Source organism: Colobus angolensis, unplaced genomic scaffold, assembly GCF_000951035.1.
Source record: "Colobus angolensis palliatus isolate OR3802 unplaced genomic scaffold, Cang.pa_1.0 Scaffold91, whole genome shotgun sequence".
NCBI lineage: Eukaryota > Metazoa > Chordata > Mammalia > Primates > Cercopithecidae > Colobus > Colobus angolensis.
This window is the reverse complement of record NW_012123043.1, coordinates 5,916,526-5,937,982: the sequence shown is the minus strand read 5'-3', so window position 1 is coordinate 5,937,982 and position 21,457 is coordinate 5,916,526. Positions and strand designations below refer to the sequence as shown.

The following is a 21,457-nucleotide window of genomic DNA, read 5'->3' as shown; positions in this document are numbered from 1 at the left end:
CAGGTTCTGGGGCTGCTGGATCTATTTTTTTAAGTCTACTCCTCTTCAGTTATTCTGACAATTAGACAGTGAGGGTCTCGTTCAGACTCTGGAAAGAATGAACAGTCCTCAGCAATGACACTGGATGCAACAGATCCCTACCATGGTGGAGTGTAGTCACTGTCTACTTACTTTTTCACGTCTCTAAGTCCTTAAGGGAAAAACGATTTGCTAGAATTCCACAGGTGTGAATGGCAAACTCTGCTAAGCAGGAGCCCAGCCTCACTCATTATTTTCACAGAATAAACAATTGTTATCAAAGCAGGAGGAATTTTTTTTTTGGTAAGACGGAGTCTCACTCTGTTGCCCAGGCTGGAGTGCAGTGGCGTGATCTGGGCTCACTGCAAGCTCTGCCTCCCGGGTTTACGCCATTCTCCTGCCTCAGCCTGTCGAGTAGCTGGGACTACAGGCACCCACCACCACGCCCAGCTAATTTTTTTGTATTATTAGTAGAAACGGGGTTTCACCATGTTAGCCAGGATGGTCTCGATCTCCTGATCTCGTGATCCGCCTACCTCGGCCTCCCAAAGTGCTGGGATTACAGGCATGAGCCACCGCGCCCGGCCACATGGGGACTTCCTTAAACTAGCAAATGCTTAATCTTCACAACAGAATTACAGAGAAGACTCCAATTAATGAATAATGAGTTGGAGTTCTTTAGGGAGATTAGCTCAAATGTGTTCTTTAGTTGGAAGCACCTACAATAAATCAAACCGGGTTAATCAAATGTTGCCTAATAATGGACTTTAGGGAATCCACCACAATGAAAAGATAAATGTTACTTAAAATTGGCATGCCAATTGTTGGTGTGTAAATAGGAACTTCTTAGAGTGCTGAGATAATTGGTGTGAACTGAATGCTTACAGTGCTACTTGTGGCACTCCGATAAGCATTCCTAGGTATCTCACCTCTCAGAGTAATTTCTCTGGTAGACTGGAAAACCTTCTTAAGTGCTGCAGGTGTAGACAGGGTGGATCAACCGGAGAGGGAGGCGGCGGAGGGATGGCAGAGGGTGAGAGGAAAAGATACCCCTCAGCTCAGGTATCTGTTTCCTGGGTAAAACGCCACCCCAACACGTTAGGTTCCTTGGGCTTCCTCGGGCTTCTGGACCCCAGGCTGGGGCAGAAAAGCCTGAGGGTAGGCCTGGAAGACTTCAGGTTGAGCTGGGATCTTGGCTAAGGAAGCTCAACCCAGTCCTGAGTGGGAACTCCAATCATAGCCCCTCCACGATTCTGGCTGTGCCTCATCCCTGTCCCCTCAGCCACAGGTCCCCACTCAGATCTGGGCTCCCTGCCCCTCAATGCTTGGAACATTCCTAGAGGGAGCAAAGGAAAGGGTTCAGGGAAAGACACCTAGATTCTTCTTCCGTACAAGTGCAGATGGAACCATGATGTCCAGTTCTCACCTTAAGCCCAGCATGTCCAAAATCAAACTCCCATTTTCACGTAAGTCGGCTCCGTCTATATCCCCTGTCCCAGTGGAAGGCAGCACAAGGAAGTCATAGTTTTCCTGGATCCCTCCAGTGAAGATCTCATTCCCATAGCTAGCCAGTCACCAAAGCTCATCAATTTTACCTTTGATCCTGGAGAGGGTAGCAAGGGACTCCCAGAGGCCTGTAGGCACAGGGCCAGTACCTTCCCTCACCTCTGTTTTCCCTCCCTGGGCTGTGTCCAGGGTGCCTTGTCCCACTCCCTCCTGTCACTTATGCCCATGGACTCTGCTGTCCTTGTTCCATCCATGTTTGGGGCACCATCAGCCTTAAAGAGGACACAAGGATGCAGGGTGCACTGTGCTACACAAAGGGGAGTTCACCACTCATGGGAAGAGAGGAAACACGGCCCCCCGAAGATTCATAGCAGCCAAAGACCACATGAATTGTATACACAAAGGAGTCAGCGAAAGGGAGCTGGGTAGTTTGGGAAGGCTTGTTGAGGGGCAGGGGCTTGAGTTCACTTAAAAGAGAAGATAGCAACATTTGATAAGCATTCCTTTTCATCATGCTACTCCTAATGAAAAAAAAAAGATAAAAACTCCTGACTCTAGGTCAGGAGTTTGAACACACATATCACAGTTAAGGACAAGGCACCGGAGTCAGGAAGGCCTAGGTTTGAGATCTACATCTGTCTCTTACCAGCTGTATTATCTTAGTCTTAAATGTCCTGTTCTATAAAATGCTAAGAATATATCAGAGTTGTGAGGATTCATGAGTTAATATATTTACTATGCTTAGAACAGTGTCTGGCAAACAATAGTACTCAGTAATTTTTAGCTTTTACTAACATTAATCCTTATACAACCCTCTGAGAGAAGGCTGGTGCATTTATTCACTCGAGGATATACACCTAGGGGTGCAGAGATCAACGAGGCTGCCCCAAAGGAGGGAACTCGCAGTCCAGCGTGGGAGGCAATCACTGTCCAGCCTGTGCAGTGTGCAGAGTGTCTGGAGAGCAGAGGTTGCTGGTTAACTAGTTCTGCTGGAGAGAGGCAGGTGATGCCTCCCCAGTGATGCCTGCAGTGGTCTTGTCAGCTCAAAACTACAAAGGTAAGGACAGAAGCAGTCGTGCTGCCTTCTGGTGACGGGGTTGGGTGGACACCATGTTTCTGAGTTAGGTGAACTGGGGACTGGCAGGAGGAGGAGAGGTGAAGGAGCCAAGTCATGAATGGCTTCTTAGGCCACACCGAGGAGGAACTGCAACTCTGATCTAGAGGTGCTTGGAGCTGCTGAAAGTGGGAACAGTGGAGTGATGTGACCAAGGGGCATTCAGGAGAAGGAATTCCAGGAGCAGCGGGAAAGGGGGACAGCCTGACCAGGTGAGAGAGATGAAAGAAGACATCAGGCTCCTCTCTCCTTATCTGGTCCTCTACCCACTGGGCACACGTAACCCAAACATTAATCTATCAATCCTGTGCTTATATAAATAAACAGGCAGTTATTGACTATAAGTTCTGAAAATTGTATATTTCCTTCCCAGAGTACAGTAGCCTTTACGACTGTGAAAGAAACTGGAAATCTCAGGTGAGTTCAGAGTTTAAAAAAAAAAAAGACTGGAGGCCATTTGTACATTATCTTAAAACCAGGTTGTTTATTAGTACGTACACACCCACACTCACACCCACACACACCCATACACCCATTCCTGATGCACTGAGCAAGTACAGTACTGAGAAGGGACCTGATGAGATACAGGAGGCTGGTGTGGAGGGCTCGGGTCACTGGTGACTCGCCAAAGAAAAAAATATATTGACTATGAGGCAAGGGATACACCAAGACAATAGCCTTCCATCACTGTTTGCACAGATTTCTCCAGATTTCTCTTCTTAACACCTCCCTGCAATACTTCTCAGGGTGCTCTGAATGGACCCAGCTATCCTGGCACAGCCACTGCCTTACAACATGGCCAACAGTGGCAGGAGTTGTAGAGGAGAGAGGCTGGGACTGAGTCTCCCATACAGCCATCCCATCAAGAGCACCCTGAAGGAGTCAGATGGCTTTGCATTGCCCAACTCCACCAATCTTAGGAATCTCCATCATCTTAACATCCATTATGCAGGGATGGAAGCCCTTTATCTCCATCCAACTCATTTTCTGCACAATAATCCCTCCATCTCCACTCCCAGCAACCCGATGGCAGGGAGGCCAGGGAACACTAAGGGAGAGCAAGGGCAAGTGGCTGCCTTGCCCAAGCCTAGGGGAGAGCCCACCCCACCACACCACTGATGAGCCTCTCCTCTACTGAAAAGGAGCAGCAGGCTCTAAGCCCTGGCACTGCCCAGGTGCCATTGCTCCTTCTGGACTGGGTGCCCTGGCCCATTATCTCACCTGCAAGCCTAGCCCCTGCTCAGAACTCAAGGTGATCAGGTTGCAAAGCAGCTGTTCCAGCCACCTGTAGGATGGCACTGCACTGGCCCCTCTCCAAGAAACACGTGCCAGATGCTTTTCCTTTCCTCTCACTTTGATGAAGCCCTAGGTTCCATCATCCCACCCTGAACATAAGTCTTGAACATTTTCAGACACCTAGGTAGGATGAGAGAGTAGATGAGGAGGGGGTGTTTCTTGGGAATAATATTCCTACCAAAACAGGACCTGTATCCCTCAGCTCAGGTTCCCACCATGCTGCTGGGGAAAGCAATGAAAATGGTGGAAGCTGGGTGGATCTTAGGAATTCCAGGAGGAGGCAGTCCCTGTACACCAAAAGAGCCCTGGATGAGGGTTAGGTGATTTGGGGACAAGCAGGAGAGTGGCTGACTTCACTAACATTGGTTTTCCTGAATCTGGGACATGAATCACTGTAGGAGAAGCTATTTTCTTCCTGGGAGGTCAGAGAAAAGAGGCCTCAGTCTGCCTTTTCCCTAAACTTGACTTTAGGGTCAATGTATATTCAATCCACCCATCATGTTCATTTTTATAGGGCTGGGATTACTAAAGTGAGGCAGAGGAGGAGAGAAGGGAAAGGGATGCTGGGAGCAGGGCTAGCAATGCATGGTTAGATCTGTTCTGCCCCAGAGTCAAGATCCACACAACCTCCCTTCCCCACAGCCCAGCAGAAGCTCCACCCAATGGTTGGGGCAGGGGACATTCCCCCTGCCCTTTGGGCTTAAGGCTACCCAGAGGCCATCGGCTCTCCCTCTGGCTGGTCTGCCTGCACCTCTTATTGGGCAGGGGCTTAGAGTTTCCCCATCCTCCCCTTGGCTCAGAGCTCAGGGATCCATTTCTCTCTGGTTCTTCCCAAACCCACATTTGGGATTCAGCTTATGCCAGGGCCTGGAATCTCTACCTCAGTCTTCCTCCTCCCAGCCTCACCATCCTGCGGGAGAATGGGGTCTTCAGTAGCCCTTCCCAGTCCCTCCCTGTCCCCAAGAGAATGGGGGCAGGAACCACAGTCATGGTGATGGGTTGGGAGAGTGGTGATGCTGGGGATGCCAAAACCAGCTGCCAAACCATTTGGCACAGCCAGACGTGGACAGAGACCCTAAGGTTGAACAGCCCAAACAGGGCTGTGTCTGAAATGACCCTTTCTTAGAAGGATCATCCCAGTGGTGGCCCAGGATCCTGGTCTTGGTGGAGGCGGTGGTGCAGACCAGGTTGGGTCCAGAAGAAGAAGGGTGGCTTCACATCCACCCTGGGAGGCCCTTCTCTCCTTCCCCCAGAATCCCAAGTGTGGACAACCTGGGTGCCTCCACAATACCAGGAGACCCCAGCCACATCCACCAGACTTACAATGGACAGTGGGGTGCCGAGGGGGTGGACGAATATATTCTGAGATCCAGGGCAACCGTAAAGTCACGGACGAGACTAGGAGCTGCGGAAGGAAGGGGAACGAGCAGGAGGGGTCAGGGCCAGTGGAGCCTGTGAAACCCAGGAGGAGGAAGCCAGCCCTGGGGGCCGTGGCTAGTCCCGGAAGGCAGAGAGCATGTGTCCGTAGAGATAGTGGGAGTGAGCTGAGGGAGAGAGAGAGACAGGCATCACACTGTGAGACAGGTTGCAGAATGTGTGTGGCAGCGGCAATGCAGCGTGCTCCAAGCACAAAGCGCCCCGGGCCAGACGAAGCAGGAAGGGGCAAGCCGGGCAGTGCTGGTAAGCGGGGCTGGAGCGGCAGGGCCAGGCCGGCAGCCAAAGGCAGGTGTGTGGGGCCGAGGGCCAGCAGCAAGATGCCTGCGTCCCCAGGCCTGGCCCACTTACCCCGAGCCACGGGCACACCCCCCGTCAGACCCGGGGCGGGAGGGTGGGGGGTCAGCAGGAGTAGGTCCGAACCGTGGAGGTCTCCAGTCTCTGCGCCCCCGCCGTCCCGGCTGGGAGAAGTCGGCAGCCGCGGGAGAACACACAGAGCGGCGGGTTAGTGCGCGCACACACTCCCCGCGGGGCGTTAGTGCAGCGGCAGCCCGAGAGCGCGGGGCACCAGCCTCGGCCTCGCCCCTCTCCACCCGGCCCGGCCCCAGGGTGCCAGGAAGGAGTCCGCGCTCGGCTGGGCCTCGGCCATGCCCAGCCCGCCTGTTACTCACCTTCAGGCATGATCTTCTTTGGCGGGGCCGGTGGGGGCTGCAGGGGCCCCAGGGTGGACACACGGAAGCCCGCCGGGAGGGTCTCAGCCGAGGCGCTGAGCATGCCGCCACCACCGTGGTGCTCCCGCGGCCGGAAGCGCTTCCTCCAGGAGGGTGCGCGGCGGAACACCTTGTCATCGCCCTGCACCATGGTGGACACCAGAGGCCCGAGGGCCTGTTGGAATTGCCATCCTCACGCCCTGCCTGGAGGGGGCCAGTCGCAGCTGGTTCTAGGGGCACCACTCCCACCCCTTTGGAAAGAGGGAGCGAGGTCACTTCCCTTTTCTAGCCTTGAGTCGTTCCATCTGTACAGTGAATGGAGAAACCCTGCGACTCTGAAATTCCCTGTCTCCGGGTGGCGGATGGAGGGAGTATGTGAGGGAGAATCTTGTTGGGTCTGCCATCCTGCAGTTGAACTGTTTCCCAGGCCACCGCAATCTTCTCAAAGTGGACCTTTCAAGGCATTCCTCAGCCTCAGCCCATGGGAGGTGACAGCCAGTCCCTATATACACTGTCCTGTCCTTCTGGGGCCTCCGAATGGCTGTAGCCCAGTATGCCGGAAGAGTACTGTGTCGGGCGGGAGTCAGACACCTGGCTCTGCCATTTTACTGGCTATGTGACCCTGTACCAGGTGAGTGACCCCTCTGAGTCTGTTTCCTCATCGGTAAAATGATAATAGTAACATCTGCCCGACCTGTTTCTCAGGTTGCCTATCACTAATGGGATTAGATGAGATCACCCTGTAACAGGGATGGGTCAGGCAGACCACCAAGCAGACGCAGGCTCCTCCAAAGGACATGGCAGGCAGCCCCCCTGCCATCTGCCCCCCCTCACCCATGCCAGCCATGTCTCCAAAATAACCGTCTCTGCCACAGGGCACCCAGGACCCCAACCCTACAGGATCCCCCTCTGCACAGGCCTCCACACCCCACACTTAGAGCCTCCATCACCCTGCTTGGAAGTCATGCCCAATCTCCCTCCACCCCATGTTCTCAGAGCTGATGCAGGCAAAGTGGGACTAGCAGGAACAATGGACATTCACCCACCTATTCTTGCCTCAACAACCCCTCCCAGCTGTGGCCCCCTAGGGTTTGTTGTGTGTGCCCTGAGTGGGTCAAATGCTCTGATAAACTCTCAGCACCATGTACCTCTCTGTCATAGCACTCATCCTAATAGTACTTTTATATGTATTTATGAGATTATTTCATTAATACAGTCATGCACCACATAATGTTTCAGTCAGTGATGGACGGCATAGACAATGGTGGTCCCATAAGATTATAATACTTTTACTGTCCCTTTTCTATGTTTAGATATACAAATACTTACAAATGCCAGCAGTATTCAATACAGTAACAAGCTGCATAGGTTTGTAGCCTAGGAGCAACAGGCTACACCATACAGCCGAGGTGTGCAATAGGCTATACCACCTAGGTTTGTGTAAGTACATTCTATGATGTTCACACAGTGATCAAATTGCCTAATGATGCATTTCTCAGAACTCATCCCCATGGGTAAGCATCATTAAGCCATGCATGACTGCATCTCTTTCCTCCTCCTTTTCCCACCTCCTTCCTTTCTCCCCACCACCATGCCTTTCACTTTCTCTCTCACTCTTTCTCCCTCTCAAATTCTATGCTCCATGGGGCAGAAACCATAATCTTTTTTGTTCCAACCAATGTATCTCCAACCTCTGAGCAGTGCCTGGGATCACATTAGGCACTCAATAAATATTCATTAAATGAATAGGTGGCAGCTGGCTCTTTATGCAGGAGTCCCATTCCTGAGTTTGTCAGGAACTTGCCTTGTCACTGCTGTCCTCCCCATGATCCTGCTCTTACCCTAGCCCAGAGCCTCTTTTCTCTCTCCCGCCTTCCCCTTGTCTCCATTTCCACCTTCAGCCAACCCTAAGGACCTGTTTCTGCATTCCTCCCCCGTCCCCTAATAGTCAGATGTTATTCCTTCCCACTCCCCTCTTCCTTATTTCCCTTGAGTCCTCATCTCCATGTACAGGGAGAACTGGATACCACCCTTAAGAGCCTTGAAGCTTCAGAAGGGGCACTAAGAACCAAAATCGGCAGAGGGTGTGGTTGCAAGAGACAGCTCAAGGTTGCTGATGATATGCTAGACAGCTGGACAGGAAGCAGTCTCCTTGGACCCCAGACCCTCCCCTCACCCCCAAATCTTACCTAATTCCCAGGACCTGGCTTCTACTCTACGCTTCCCACAAAAACCATCCTCTCTAGCCCACACCTAGTTGCATCCCAAAAACTCCACTGCACAGCTCTATGTACACCCCAATGTCTAATCAATAACTCCACCCAAGTGTCTGGGGCCTGATAGGTCAGACAGCTCCACAAGCTTCCCAGAGGAAGTGGAACAAGGGGGAAGAGCTCAGAAATCAGACTCGCATCTGTTCCGGTCCTGCTCTGCCACAGCAGATAAGTTCCCTCTTTGAGCTTCAATTTCCTCATCTGTAAGATGGGCATCATAATCTATCTCATGTGGTGATCATTACCATAAAGTGAGACATCGTCATCACTAACCACCATGCCCGGCACAATGCCTGGCATAGGGCAGGCATTCAAAGAATATTTTTGTAAGGATTGAAGGACTACATAGCTTCTAAATTAGACAGCACCACACTAATAAATATATGGGAGTCATTTCTCCAGACAGCAACAAAGAAAGCAGAGATCCTAAGTGCATGTGGAATTAGTGGGAGGGTCAATACCACAGGGGCATTAGGAAAACAGAGATCTCTCAGAGTTGCGACAGCTCTGGGTTGGGGTGGGGGGGCTGCCAGTTTATCCCCTTTAAGGTATCTAAATGACCAAAACAAATACTTATATAAATATTTTTTTCTCCCAAACTTCAAGGTACCTCTGTGAAGAAAACACTTCCACAAAAATTCCTGAGAGTGCCCTGTGTCTCCCTGAGGCAGAGCAATCCTTCTACAAAGGTGGATTTTAACCCTGTTTTAAACCCTACTAAGAAACGGTGATCTGACTGAAGACGGAGCAGTGAAAAACAAACACTCTGGGCTTTCTTTTAACTTGTTTGGAACCAAATCAACCAGGGCAGACCTGACAGGCAAGGGCAGTGATAGGAAAGTGAGGAGGGAGGAGGAAGGGAGGAAGAGGAGGCGGGGGCCAAGGAGGGGATATGACCTCAGCAAACCAGTGCAAAACAAAACAAAACAGCAGGATGCTTAGGTTGGCATCTCAAAGGGGACCATACGGCTCAGAATGCCCTCAACTCAAGGGGAAGGCCTGATGAAATCAAGTGCAAGGGAGTTCCTTCAGTGACCAGGAGGGTGGAGAGAGGAAAACTTTAACCGAGGGTAAAACTAGAGAAACCTGGGATGGTAAAAGCCTGAGCGTGTGTTTAGCTGTGCAGACTGCACTGGTGAGCAGGAGAGCAAAACCTGTCATTTAACAACCTCAGCAGGGCATCTGCCTCCACACACCCACACTCCTGAAGGATGGGCTGGAATCTTACTGAGCAGGCTGGAGGTGTGCTGAGCTCTGCACTGAAGAAATACGGTCTGAGACATCAAGAAAAAGGTGTGATCCCAAAGATATGGCCCTTGGGGAAAATCTTTGATCCTATGTGGATAGGAAGGCAGGGCATAGAATTGGAAGATGCTAGAAGTACAACACATGGGCCTTCAGCTTTTGCACAGGAGTTTCACAGAGACTTCTCCACAGCCTATTACTACTCCCGACAAGTTCTTCTAGGGCTGGTCCACTTCCTCAACCCCCTGACATTCATTATCCCCATCCCCTCTGGCTCTCCTCCCTTAGACTAGCCTTCCAACAGTTAGCCCAGGGAAGGCAGAACTCATGAACTTCAATCCAATTAAGATGACCAAATCCCCAAGGTTCCTAATTCATGGCCAGGTACTCACATCATCCAGCTTCCGGTCTGTGCCCAAGGCCAACAGGTTACTGAACTCTCTTTCCATCACTTGGCGTGCCTAGAGTCCATAGAGCAGGAGAGGGAAAGGTGGAAAGGGCTATAGTTAACTAACTTTATGCCATCTTTCACCATTTTCCTAGGGTCCAAGGGCAGAGATACAAGGCTTCAGTGCATTTAGCCTGTTAGAGGCCTTTACACACCTTTCTGAAGCTGCTCCTTCAAGCAAACTCATAAGTAAAGCTGTAAGCCTAGGATTCTTTCATATACAGCAAATTAGAAAAACGTAATTTTTTTAAAAAGTAGCAGCCTTGGCAACATAGTGAGACCCTGTTTCAAAAAAAAAAAGAAATTCATTAAATGGGCGTGGCTGTGAACAGTCCCAGATACCGGTTGGGCAGGAGGATAGCTTGAGCCCATGAGTCTGAGGCTGCAGGGAGCTATGATCACATCTGCACTCCAGATTGGGCAATAGAACAGGACCCTGTCTCTAAGAAAAAAAACAAATAAGTAGGATCATAGAACACATAGATAAAGAGACTTCACCTACTTGGAAAAAAAAATTGTCTGAAAGGGGAAAATCGTGCCTGTCTTTCTGGAGGGGTACGTAAGCATGTAAACCATGGATAACCAGAATGTGACTGATTTGGATTAAATAAATATATCTGATAAGTTTTCACATCAAAAACTTAAAATTAGGAAGCCTGCTCAACTATGGATATTGGTTGTCCCTGGGCTGTGTGCATACATACTTTCTCTAGGCCTCCCAGGAGATTAATTCATTCACAGTTTCCAGAAATGCCAGAAACAGAAAAGTTTTCAAAGCTGCTATCAGGGTCTCATTCTGTTGCCCAGGCTGGAGTGCAGTGGCACAATCATGGCTCACTGCAGCCTTAAACTCCTGGGCTCAAGCAAAATTCCCGCCTCAGCCTCCCCAGTAATTGGGACTACAATCATGCATTACCAAACTCAGTTAATTTTTTAAACTTTTTGTAAAGACTGGGTCTCACTATGTTGCCCAGGCTGGTCTTGAACTCCTGACCTCAAGCAGTCCTCCCATCTTGACCTCCCAAAATACTGAGCATACAGGCCTAAGCTACCACATCAAGCCATTTTTAACCATTTTAAATGAGGGATTCCATATTGGGTCAGACACTACTTCTTCCAACAGCTCAATGACTGGGTCAGGAAATTAAGAAAGGTTAGAAAGCCATGGAGAGGTGTCCCTTCTGCTATTTACTGAATTATCACTTTCCTCCAAAATTGAATGCATTAGAGATAGGAAATCAAAGAAAGAGAAAAGTCCATTTCTGGGTAGAAGATATTACGCATAGAGTTCCATAAGGACAGTCTGGGCCAGTATTGGGAACATAACATTTTTAGAAATGATCTGAAAGGAGAAGCATAGTAAATTTCAAGTATCCAAACAACACTGCTCCTCTGGGCAGTGAAAGGTGAGGAGGACAGGTGTACATTTCAGAAGCATCTCACAAAGTGATGTGAGTGGGTAGGAAGGTGGCAGATGAGGTTTGTCCAAAGTGGGCAAGTGGAGAAAACTGCACTTGGGGGAGAAATCCAGGCTTCTCTTGGAGAATGAAGGGATCTGTCCTATCCGTTTTGACTGGCCGGGGTGGGGGTGGGGGGTCACTGCAGAATGCCTACAGGACACACTGGCCCTGTACACTGCCACCACCCCTAAAAGGCCAACACACTGCCCAGAATTACGAGACAACACAGCCCTACCCTCACTCGAGCCAAAACGTGTCTGCTCCCAGAATAGCCTGTGCAGCTCTGGTGGCTGAATTTCAAAAGAGATCTGACAGCTGCAAACAGTCCAGACAAGGGCAGCTAAAACAATCAGGGGACAGAGGCAAGTCTGTATGAGGAAAGCCTAAAAGAATTAAGAACACTCTGTCTGGAGAAACAAAGGCTTGAGCCCAGAGCCAATACAATCAGAGTTTATGAAATCATAAAAGGTGAGAACTGGTTAAATACAAATAGCCTTACCAAACCTAAACTATTAGGAGGAGGTAGTTCCTTCCCCAGGGGCCTGACAGGGGCATTCTTAGGACAAATAAAATCAGGAAGTACTCTACACAACAAGCAGCATTTCTAGAATCTATTATCCACAGGAAGTTAGAAAGGCCAAAAATATAAATAGGTTCAAGAAAATTTAGATATATTCTTAGATGACAGCTCCATAAAAATGATGAAACGTAATTTCACGAGATGTTTAATCATTTGAGCTGTTGACAGAGAGCCAAAGCCCAAGCATGGAGAGGCTCTGGGCTGTGTAATTTGGTATATTTTGCTTTTTTAAGCCCGGGGGCCCAGGAGCAGATCCCTAGAGTGGTAGACAAAGGTGATATGGGCTCTCTGGTCCCTACGGGCCGTGGGGCTCCTTCCCCTCTAAGAAAAGTCAGATCAGAGAAGCTGGATGAAAAGGAAGGCTCAGCGTCTCAGCTATGAAGTGGGGTTAGGAGGAGATGGAGGTACCCAGGGCAGGACGGGGATGTGCATTGTAAGAGCACACTGTGTGCCAGGCCCATGCTAGGTGTGCTCTGTATGTGAAACCATGTGTTCCCATGAGGGCTTGCTTATGCACAGGGGACCACTTAGAGGAGGATTGAGGACATTGCGATCCCCTCTGGCATAAGCCCTAGAAAAGCTCCCCACCCTCAAGATACCTAAGCCTTTGTGTATGAGGGAAAGAAAGAGAGCAAGTAAGGGAGACAGGGAGAGACTGAGGTTGACTGATTAAAAGGCTACCCACCTGGGTGTTCTGTGTGGGGATCTGGAGGATCAGGGCCAGTGTGTTGTGGTCGAAGTTCTCGTCCAGGGCCAGCAAGGCTCCATGTACACCACTCTCATGCAGGTTTCCGGCATAATCCCGGAGCCCAATAGACTGAACCCAATGAACCACCTGGTCGTTGGTCCAGACTAGCACATCTGGAGTGTGGGGGAAGAAAAGGGATGGAAGAAGATACTACATTTCATCAAGGGCCCTCCAAGGACAGAAGCAGAACTCCCTAAACCCAGAGCCCCAGTCCACCCTGCTCTCTGGCCCCCACCCCATCCCCAACTTTTCATATCTTCTTTCTGTCCTCCCTGGAGCCTGGGCTCCTGGGGAACCAACCCCTGACTCATTTCATCCCTGCCAGTTTACAGGACCTGGGGTCAGGCCAACAGGCTCTGAGCTTTCTCCTCAGAGCCCTTGCACGGGTCATCCCCCTGCCACAAGCTGGAATAGTCTTCATATTCTTTCCACCTTCAAGGTCTTCTCTAAGATTTGCATCTCCTATCCAACCCCATCCAGATCACCAAGTTCCACAAGCACACCAGTCTATAACACTGTCCCAGAGGATTCATTGCATTTGTCCAGTTAGTGGCTGCAGTCTGGTATGTGGGGTGGAGGGAGGGGATTATAGCCAACTTGGCATGGACCATGTCTCCTCCATCAGACTGGGAGCTCCCTAAGGTGAGGCTGCATCTTCCTTGTCAGACTGGAAGATTCACTGAGAGAGAGAATGCCTCCCCTCCACTTGGCCCAAGGCAGGGACCAGCCAAGCAGGCTACTCCTGCACCCTCTCCAAGCCTGACGAGCTTACCCTTGATCTCGTGCTGGCTCTCCTCTCGCCTCTTCTCCAGCTCCTTCCGGTCATAATTCAGCCTCTTCAGACACATGATGCCATACTGAAGACTGGTTCTGCAGGCACACAGCCCCCGAGCCAGAGCCTCAGTGGGGCCATACTCCCACACTACCTGTCTCACATCCAGCACCAGCCACAGCATGTCCAGACCTACTGCCTCCAGCACAAAGAGCACCCCAGCCTCCCCATGCTCCTCCTTCCCCAGGGGCTTGCCTGTGAACCATCCCAGGGTTACTCCCTTTCTCTGTCTAACCCATATCCTCCCTCAGTCAGGAAGCAGGCCTGGATTGATGGGAAAAAAGTTCTTTGAATGAAACCAACATGTCCCTCTCTCCAGGCACTGGAATGACAAAGACCCCTACCACCTGCAAGTGAAAGAAAAAGCAAAAACAAGATACCCCTTTGTATCCCTACTTCACTCAGAGTCCTTACAACGGCCTATAAGATACTCCATGATCTGCTCCGCCACCTGTGTAACAGCCGCTTCAGCCACTCTCCCTCTTGCTCTCTCTGCTGCAGCCACACTGACACCCCTGCTGCTCCTCAAACACAGCAGGCTTACTGGGCCTGCAGGCCTCAGGGCCTTTGCACTGGTGGCTGCCTCTGCCTGGAACACTCCTCCCCCAGTCGGCTGTGTAGCTTACTCCTTTTGTCTCCATTAAGTCTTTGCTTAAATGTCACCTTCTCAGTCCAATTCACTAGTCACAGTGTTCATCAGATTTAGAATTGCAGTATCACCATCACCACCCCTGGCCCATACTCCCAATCCCTCTCACCCTGGTCTAATTTTTTCCTAGCATGTTTTGTCTATTAACATACCATGTATTTATTATTCCTTGACTGTCTCTTCCAGTTAGAATATATAAGCTCTATGAGGGCAGGGATCTTTGTTTGTTCACTGATCCTAAACCCCTAGCACAGAGCAGGGACTCTACAAATGCTTGATTAATTAAATGAAATAATTAATTCACACAAATTACTAAAAGCACTTAAACAGTATCAGGTGCAGAGCAAGCATTCAGTAACTAAGCCAGGCACAGAACCACAGATTCTATGGGTCAGAAGGAACCCTGGGGGCCACTGGTCCACGCTCCCACCTAAGGCAGGAGTCACTCCTGCAGCTTCCTTCAGAGTAGTCACTGAGCCTGTATCTGAGCGCCTCCAGGGGCAGCGAACTCATTACTTCTCAAGGCAGCTCATTCCCTCGTAGAAGAGCTATAGTGTTCTTCCTTCCGTGAACGCTACTTTGTCATTCAGCTTCTCTGAGTTTTTCCATCTTTACAGAATTAGAATGGAAGGTCCCTCCCAACTCTACCTGCTTTTGACTCTTATTGAGGGCACTGCTTTGTGAGATTAAATTGTGCAGCCTGCTCCCTCCTTTTCTCCCCTCACTTCTCAGCAGGAGGCTCTTCTGCCTAGAACAGAGCTCAGAGACGCCACTTCCAGGAACCCTTTTCTGGCCCAAGCCACCCATGTGTTGCTCAAGCCGCTGGTTTAAGCCTTGGTCCACTGTGAAGGGGCATGCGCACACACAGCTCATGACTGGAAATGCCTTCTGTCTAATTTCAATCTCACTCACTATAATTTCCAGTCCAGTTCCTTTCAAAGCTGCTGCATATCATGGCAAAAATATAAAGCCCTTAAAGTTAAGTCAACCTGGGTTTAGATGCCAGCTCTGCCCCTTCCTAGCTGAGCGGCACCCAGTAAATGTGAGATGGGGTCACACCTGTCTTGCAGGTGACAATAAATGCAAGGGCTTAGCCCAGCCTTTGGGAACATTACAGGCACTCGGTAGTGGCAGCACTATTAGGGTGACATTTATGACTATCGTGCATGCTTGTCCTACCAAAACAGGAGCTCTTCTAGAAGACCTGCTCGATAGAGCACCATGTCCCAAGGAAAAGAGCTCTGAGTGGGGTGTCAAGAGACAAGGATTTGAGCCCCATTCTGTAATCACCTGGCTGGGTGACCTGATGGAAATCAACCTCTATTGAACTTGTTTTCCTTATCTGTAAAATAAGGTTTTAAAATAGCCCTTTCTTATCATAATAATTATGATTTAAAAGAAATTTTAAAGATGTAAAAACATGCTTGTGAAATGTTACATGGAATAAAAGCAGGTAGACACATAGTTTGGTGGTGAGATGTGAAAATGCTTTAGAAACTCTGAAGTACTCAGCCGGGCGCGGTGGCTCAAGCCTGTAATCCCAGCACTTTGGGAGGCCGAGACAGGCGGATAACGAGGTCAGGAGATCGAGACCATCCTGGCTAACACGGTGAAACCCCGTCTCTACTAAAAAATACAAAAAAAAAACTAGCCGGGCAAGGTGGCGGGCGCCTGTAGTCCCAGCTACTCAGGAGGCTGAGGCAGGAGAATGGCGTGAACCCGGGAGGCGGAGCTTGCAGTGAGCTGAGATTCGGCCACTGCACTCCAGCCCAGGCGACAGAACTATAAATCACAAAAAAAAAAAAAAAAAAAGAAACTCTGAAGTACTCAAGATTCAGAGCTGAACCTAGAACCCCACGTTCAGGCCACAGTTCTCTCCTGGGGATGGGGCAGAGGGGTTGGGGGTAGGATTTCCATAGTCCTGGCTGGGGCTGGGCTGACAGATCCTCTAGCAGCCCAGGCACATCCCAGCTTGGCAGGGGAACAGCTCATCTCTCCCCAGCCCTATCAATCACTGAGAAGGGGACAGGTGCAGCTGGGCCTGGCAGCCTCCAGGCAGAGACAAACTATTCCCTTTCAGCCCTAGCTGATTGGGGTGGGGGCGGGTGCAGAGGAGAGGATGCAGTCTTCCCTCACAAGTCAGCCCTCATGCTGGGGTCAGATGGGCCAAGGGTTCCAAGCCAGGAGGCTCTGTGCAGAGTGGTGCCAAGAGCACTGGACTTGAGTCAGCATACCTGGGTTCCCCTGTACTCTGCTATCATCCCTGAGTGACCTGGGTTACTGCTCCTCCCCATGCCTTAATGTTCTTATCCACAAAACAGGCACGCTAACAAGATCCCTTCCAGATTTAACTTTCTGTAAGATTTCTGAGTTGGAGAGACCACAGGACATCCACAGAGCCCTGAGAGAACCTTGAAGAGCCCTATTCCTGGTCTTACTATCCAGCCAAGACAAGTCTTGGCTCAAAGAGCCACCCACATGACTTGAAGCTGGATGTTAAGAAGGACTTCCTAAAAACTGCCAACTCCTAGCACCATGGCCACCAACTGCATTCTCCAACACAATGCCTGCTGGGACCAGGCAGGTAACACACATGAGAGAAGAGGCTGGGGGGGTGAGAGGCCCTGGAGCAGGCCCACCCATCCTGAGTGGACTCCGCTCTTTAGCTCCAGCTGGTTGCTTCCATGCTAGAATGTGTTGACAGAGCTTTCAAGTTTTCAAGAGAAGCCAGAAATCCAGAATTGTATGTAAAATCTACTGTTTAAATACTGGCAGCTCAATATGAGTTGTTAAGATATATGTGGGCCAAACAAAAACAAGTCTGTGGGCCAAATTCTGCCCACGGGCTGCCAGTTTGGGACCTGTGCTGCAGATACTTTTGAACAGAAGATCTTTTCAGCAAAGAGGAGGAGAGGACTGGATGACATCCTATAAAAAAGGATGTGAGCCCAAAGCGGAGAGGTTCCGATCTGGGATGTCAGCAGGGCAATGGCCCAGGAAGATCTTCCCCCTCAACTTGGAATGAGACACCTAAATTGAACACTAGGTTCAGTTTGAGTCTTGTCAGAGTTAACACAGCAAATTCAGCAAGTGCAAAGACAAGCAATAAAATTCAGACCTGGGGGAAAATCTCAAAAGAGGTGAAGGTAAAGAAAAATGACTTTTTGTGTCTTTAGGACTAGACATAATGACCTAGTCATTATAAGGACAGAAACCTGGTCAATTTGAGGATCAAATCCTCAAATTACAGGATGTGACAAGGATTTGACAAGGGAGACTTTCCCAAGGGGGGAGACCTGTTGCCATTCAGAACAGGCCACAGAAAGAGATGAAGGCACCTCCGTTCCTGGAGGCAGACCCTCGGAGCTAGGGGAGGCCCCCACGAGGGAGGTGGCCCTGGGCCCCAGCCGCGCTCACCGATGGAAGCTGTCCACCATCTTCAGGTGGACCCGCAGGTCCTTCTTGGTGAGGTGGTCCAGCATGCGGGCGTCCACCAGGCACTCCATGAAGTAGCTGCGGTACTGCGGGAGCCCCAGGCTGGGTAGCCATTCATTCCCAATCCACTCATGGTTCATGTCCCCATAGGCCAGGGTCTAGGGAAACGAGATGCAGAAGGCTATTATGGGGGAGGAAGATAGAGCCGGCAGGCTGAGGCTGGTATAGCTGGTTGGGAGATGCATGAATCCATCCTCCACCCATGAGGGAGGAAGGGCATTCCAATACAATTTCAGTTTTATCTTCAATAAGGGGGCTGGTGGTGGTGGGAGGTGGGGATTTTAAATGGAACTTTTTAAGATCTCAAAATGATACAGTTCCACTCACATATCAATTATCTACACTAATGAACAGAAGTAGCTATCCCGGCAGCAGCTAATATGAAATCCTTCCTGTTGACTCTGGATTGCATTTGCGGTATTGTGCAGCAGACGTGCCTTCCTGACTCTCAGTGAGCCTCAAGCCCGCTGAGCCCAAGGGAGAGGATGTGTTACAGAGGACCTGCAGCGTGGCAAAGGAAGCCTGTCTCACTCCGGGACAAGGCTGGTTTTATGCAGGAAGCAAGGAAGTTAAATGTTGGCAGAAGATTGAAAAAAATAAAGGATGGTGGCCTGTGCCTGAATAGCCAGCAGCGCTCATTCTCTAAGGCCTGAGCCTCTGCTCCAAGAACGCTCCAGGTCCTTTGTTGCTTTCCCACACACACCCTGCCATGTGGTCCTGCAGGGCCTGTGCCATGTGGACGTCGCCTCCTGACCTGGGCAGGGTGTTCCCTAACCACCCATCTTGAGAAAGCTTCAGTTTTCACAGCGACCCTACCCAACTCTTTCCTTATCCTTACTTGATGTTTTTAGATGGAAAAAGTCTATTTTGTTCTCTTTTAACAATGTAATAGCTGATACACACAAGACTATATGTAACGTGCTCATTATGAAGCATATAAATGAAGTTAGCAACAGTGGACACCAAGCAAGCTAAGCAGCAGAGCATTACCCACACTGTACTGTTTGCACACTGATGCTCGCTGTCACCACACGTCTCCTACTGCCCCTCTAAAAGGGAACCACTATGCTGAGTTTTCTGACTATTCCTTTGGTTGTAAAAAACTGTTTTACACTTTTTACAATCATCCATGTATATTTCCCTAAACAATATATGATTAATTTTGTTTGGTTTTGAGTTTTGGTATCAAATTCCACGCATCTTTTAGGATCTGCATTCTTCATTTAACATTCTATGTCTCAGATCCCCCCGATCACCTCTGCCAAGGGTGTTTTATGGCGTGAATGATTCAGCCAGTCTCCTGCTCGTGAGGTTTTCCCTGAGCAGATATACACAGTGCTGCTCCCTGTTTCATTCTTCTTCACAGCTCGCATCACTATCCAATATTGTCCCTTTATTTGTTTACTTATTGAGACTGTCTTTTTTATCCCTATTGACATGGTTTGTTTACTGATATTATTCCTTTATTTGTTTACTGCCTCCATGAGGGCTTGCTTTCTTCACTTCTATATCGAGAGAGTCAGGAAAGGCCTAATCCCTATATTTGCTCAATAAATGTTTGCTCATGAAATGGATGAAAGACCTTCGCTCAGTTCACCAGAGTGCCTCTGAGAGGGACAGCGAGAGGAAAAAGACTCACACTAATCTAGGTCTCATTATTCCCAGGAAAAGGGTGAGACTGAGGAGAAGGGCCAGGGATGCAGGGGCCACAGCCCTCCAGGGCTCCTCACCTGCCACCCTGAGAAACCAGAGCAAACAGCTAGAGGGTACTGGGCGGGGGCGGAGGGCGCTCTGATGGGAGCAGAGAACCCATATCCAGGGCTTTTCATGTGAAGAAGGACTCAGAGATTCCTGCTGGGGAGAGAACCTACCGGAAGAACATTGTCCTGAAGTTTTGGGAGCTGGTTCTAGACAGGGGAGGGAGTCTTACCTGAGCCCAGCTGCCCTCCTCACTGTCCTAGCAGGAACAAGTGCAGCATGTTAGGGGAAACAGGCAAAGTCAAGAAACCTATCAGCTCTACCCTAGGCCCCATCAAGGAGAGGATGTCCCAGTATCTGGCTGGGTGACTGGGGAAAGCCTGTCGGGATGGTTAAGAGAGAACACAAGGTTGGTGTGTGCACCCATGTTTGCAGTGAGGCAGGGCAAATGTGTGTGTGGCAAAAACACACACCTCCCAGGCTTGACTGGGAGCCAGGCAAGATGCCCAGCTCTCCCAACACTCCCCATTCCTCCACCAGGGAGGAAGCACAAGAGCAGAGACCCTGTGGCTCAAGTCCATAGCAGGGCAAAGCCCTCCCCAGCCCAACTCTCCTCCACTGCAGCACACCAGCGGCCCAGGGCAAGCTTGTGACCTCCTGGGAAGGACCACACATATACAAACTGCTCCCAGCCTCAACCCTCTCCCGACAACCCTCCACCCTAAGAGCAGATCACACCTCAGGGATACCAACCTCACATGAGATCGATGGCAGCGCACTCTGACTGCCCACAGCCTTTCCCTCATCCTTGTGGGAGTCATCAGTCCCAACCCCAGGCCCAGGGCCAAAGGCCAAGGGCCAGACTCACTGTTTTAGTAGATGTTTCCAGAGTTTCCATCTCTTCATGGGTGACCCAGACATTCCCAGAAGACTGTAGGCAGAGAGGAAACCCAGCTGGTCCTGGGTGTGGGTTCCCAGGATCCCCATCAGGCTGGGAGCCCAAAGGACAAGGACAAAGCTCCCTCCCCGAGTCCTCCAATGGGCCCAGCCCACAGCTTGCACACTGTCTAGCTCTGAGCAAGTGGATAGCAGAAGCCACATCTCTGTTATCATCATATCCACAACGCTTAGCACAGTGCCTGGCACATAGGAAGCGCGCGATAAATGTTTCCCAGATGATTAAGAATGCACGGTGCTGACCTGGAATGCGGCTGACCCAATCACGGAGATGGCCAATAATGAAAGATTCCACCCCAGGGGCCCGCGAAACAGTCTGCATTCTTGTGTTGATTGAGGTTAGAGGACCAAGACAATATTCACAAATGCCCTCTTCCCTTTGTTTCCCCCAACCTGGCAACCATATAAAACCCCAGAAAGCCCATCCTGGAAACTGCCCAGAGACCTGGAAATTTTGGCAGAGTAGGGATGGGGAGATGGAGCCCCATGGGTGGTATGTGAGAGGCAGGGAACCAAGGCTGCTGGGATCCTCCTAGAATCAACGTCATATCCTCCTTTGTGAGGATGGGAAGGAAGGGGCAGGGCTCAGTGCTGCCATCTTCCCAAAGCCCAACAGGAGACTTTGCGAACTCTGTTGCAGGACCTCTGAAAATGTCCTGGGCAAGGGAAGGGCCACTCACAGTCCTGGAGGTGGGCGGGGCAGAGGGGCTGGTCAGTGACACCATCTCCTGAATGGCCAGGCGGAGCTTGAGCCGGTGCAGGGCATTGCTGATGCCGATCTCCCGCTGGATCTCTGTGTCCGACAGAGCGGACATGATGGCACCACTCTTGACGTTGGCTCGGCAGGCTGCCACGTACCAGGCAGGCATCCCCACCCAGAGCTGCAGACACCAGGCACAGGGAGGTAATTCAAGGCCTGGGCCCTACCACCAAGAGTTTGGCAATAGCAAGGGGCAAGGGCCAGGCCTCATCCACCGACTCAAATAGCAAATGC

At 50.4% G+C, this 21,457-nt stretch overlaps 1 protein-coding gene across 2 annotated transcripts in view; it reads right to left on the bottom strand.

Annotated features, from left to right (window-relative positions):
- Nucleotides 1–3,098: 3,098 nt before the first annotated feature.
- The window catches only part of PPFIA4 (protein tyrosine phosphatase, receptor type, f polypeptide (PTPRF), interacting protein (liprin), alpha 4), a 40,285-nt gene continuing 21,926 nt past the window's right edge, over nt 3,099–21,457 (bottom strand). Inside the window, exons 21-29 of one of the 2 annotated variants that reach the window (XM_011931787.1) lie at nt 21,144–21,344; nt 20,375–20,437; nt 19,739–19,765; nt 17,731–17,906; nt 13,605–13,702; nt 12,770–12,945; nt 9,989–10,057; nt 6,040–6,220; nt 3,099–5,478 (exon numbers count right to left, since the gene is read on the bottom strand). In XM_011931787.1, the coding sequence (XP_011787177.1) occupies nt 5,429–5,478; nt 6,040–6,220; nt 9,989–10,057; nt 12,770–12,945; nt 13,605–13,702; nt 17,731–17,906; nt 19,739–19,765; nt 20,375–20,437; nt 21,144–21,344 (1,041 nt within the window). In that variant the 3' untranslated portion in view covers nt 3,099–5,428. The remainder of the gene's footprint in view (nt 5,479–6,039; nt 6,221–9,988; nt 10,058–12,769; nt 12,946–13,604; nt 13,703–17,730; nt 17,907–19,738; nt 19,766–20,374; nt 20,438–21,143; nt 21,345–21,457) is intronic. The other variant, XM_011931788.1, reaches the window with a different exon arrangement.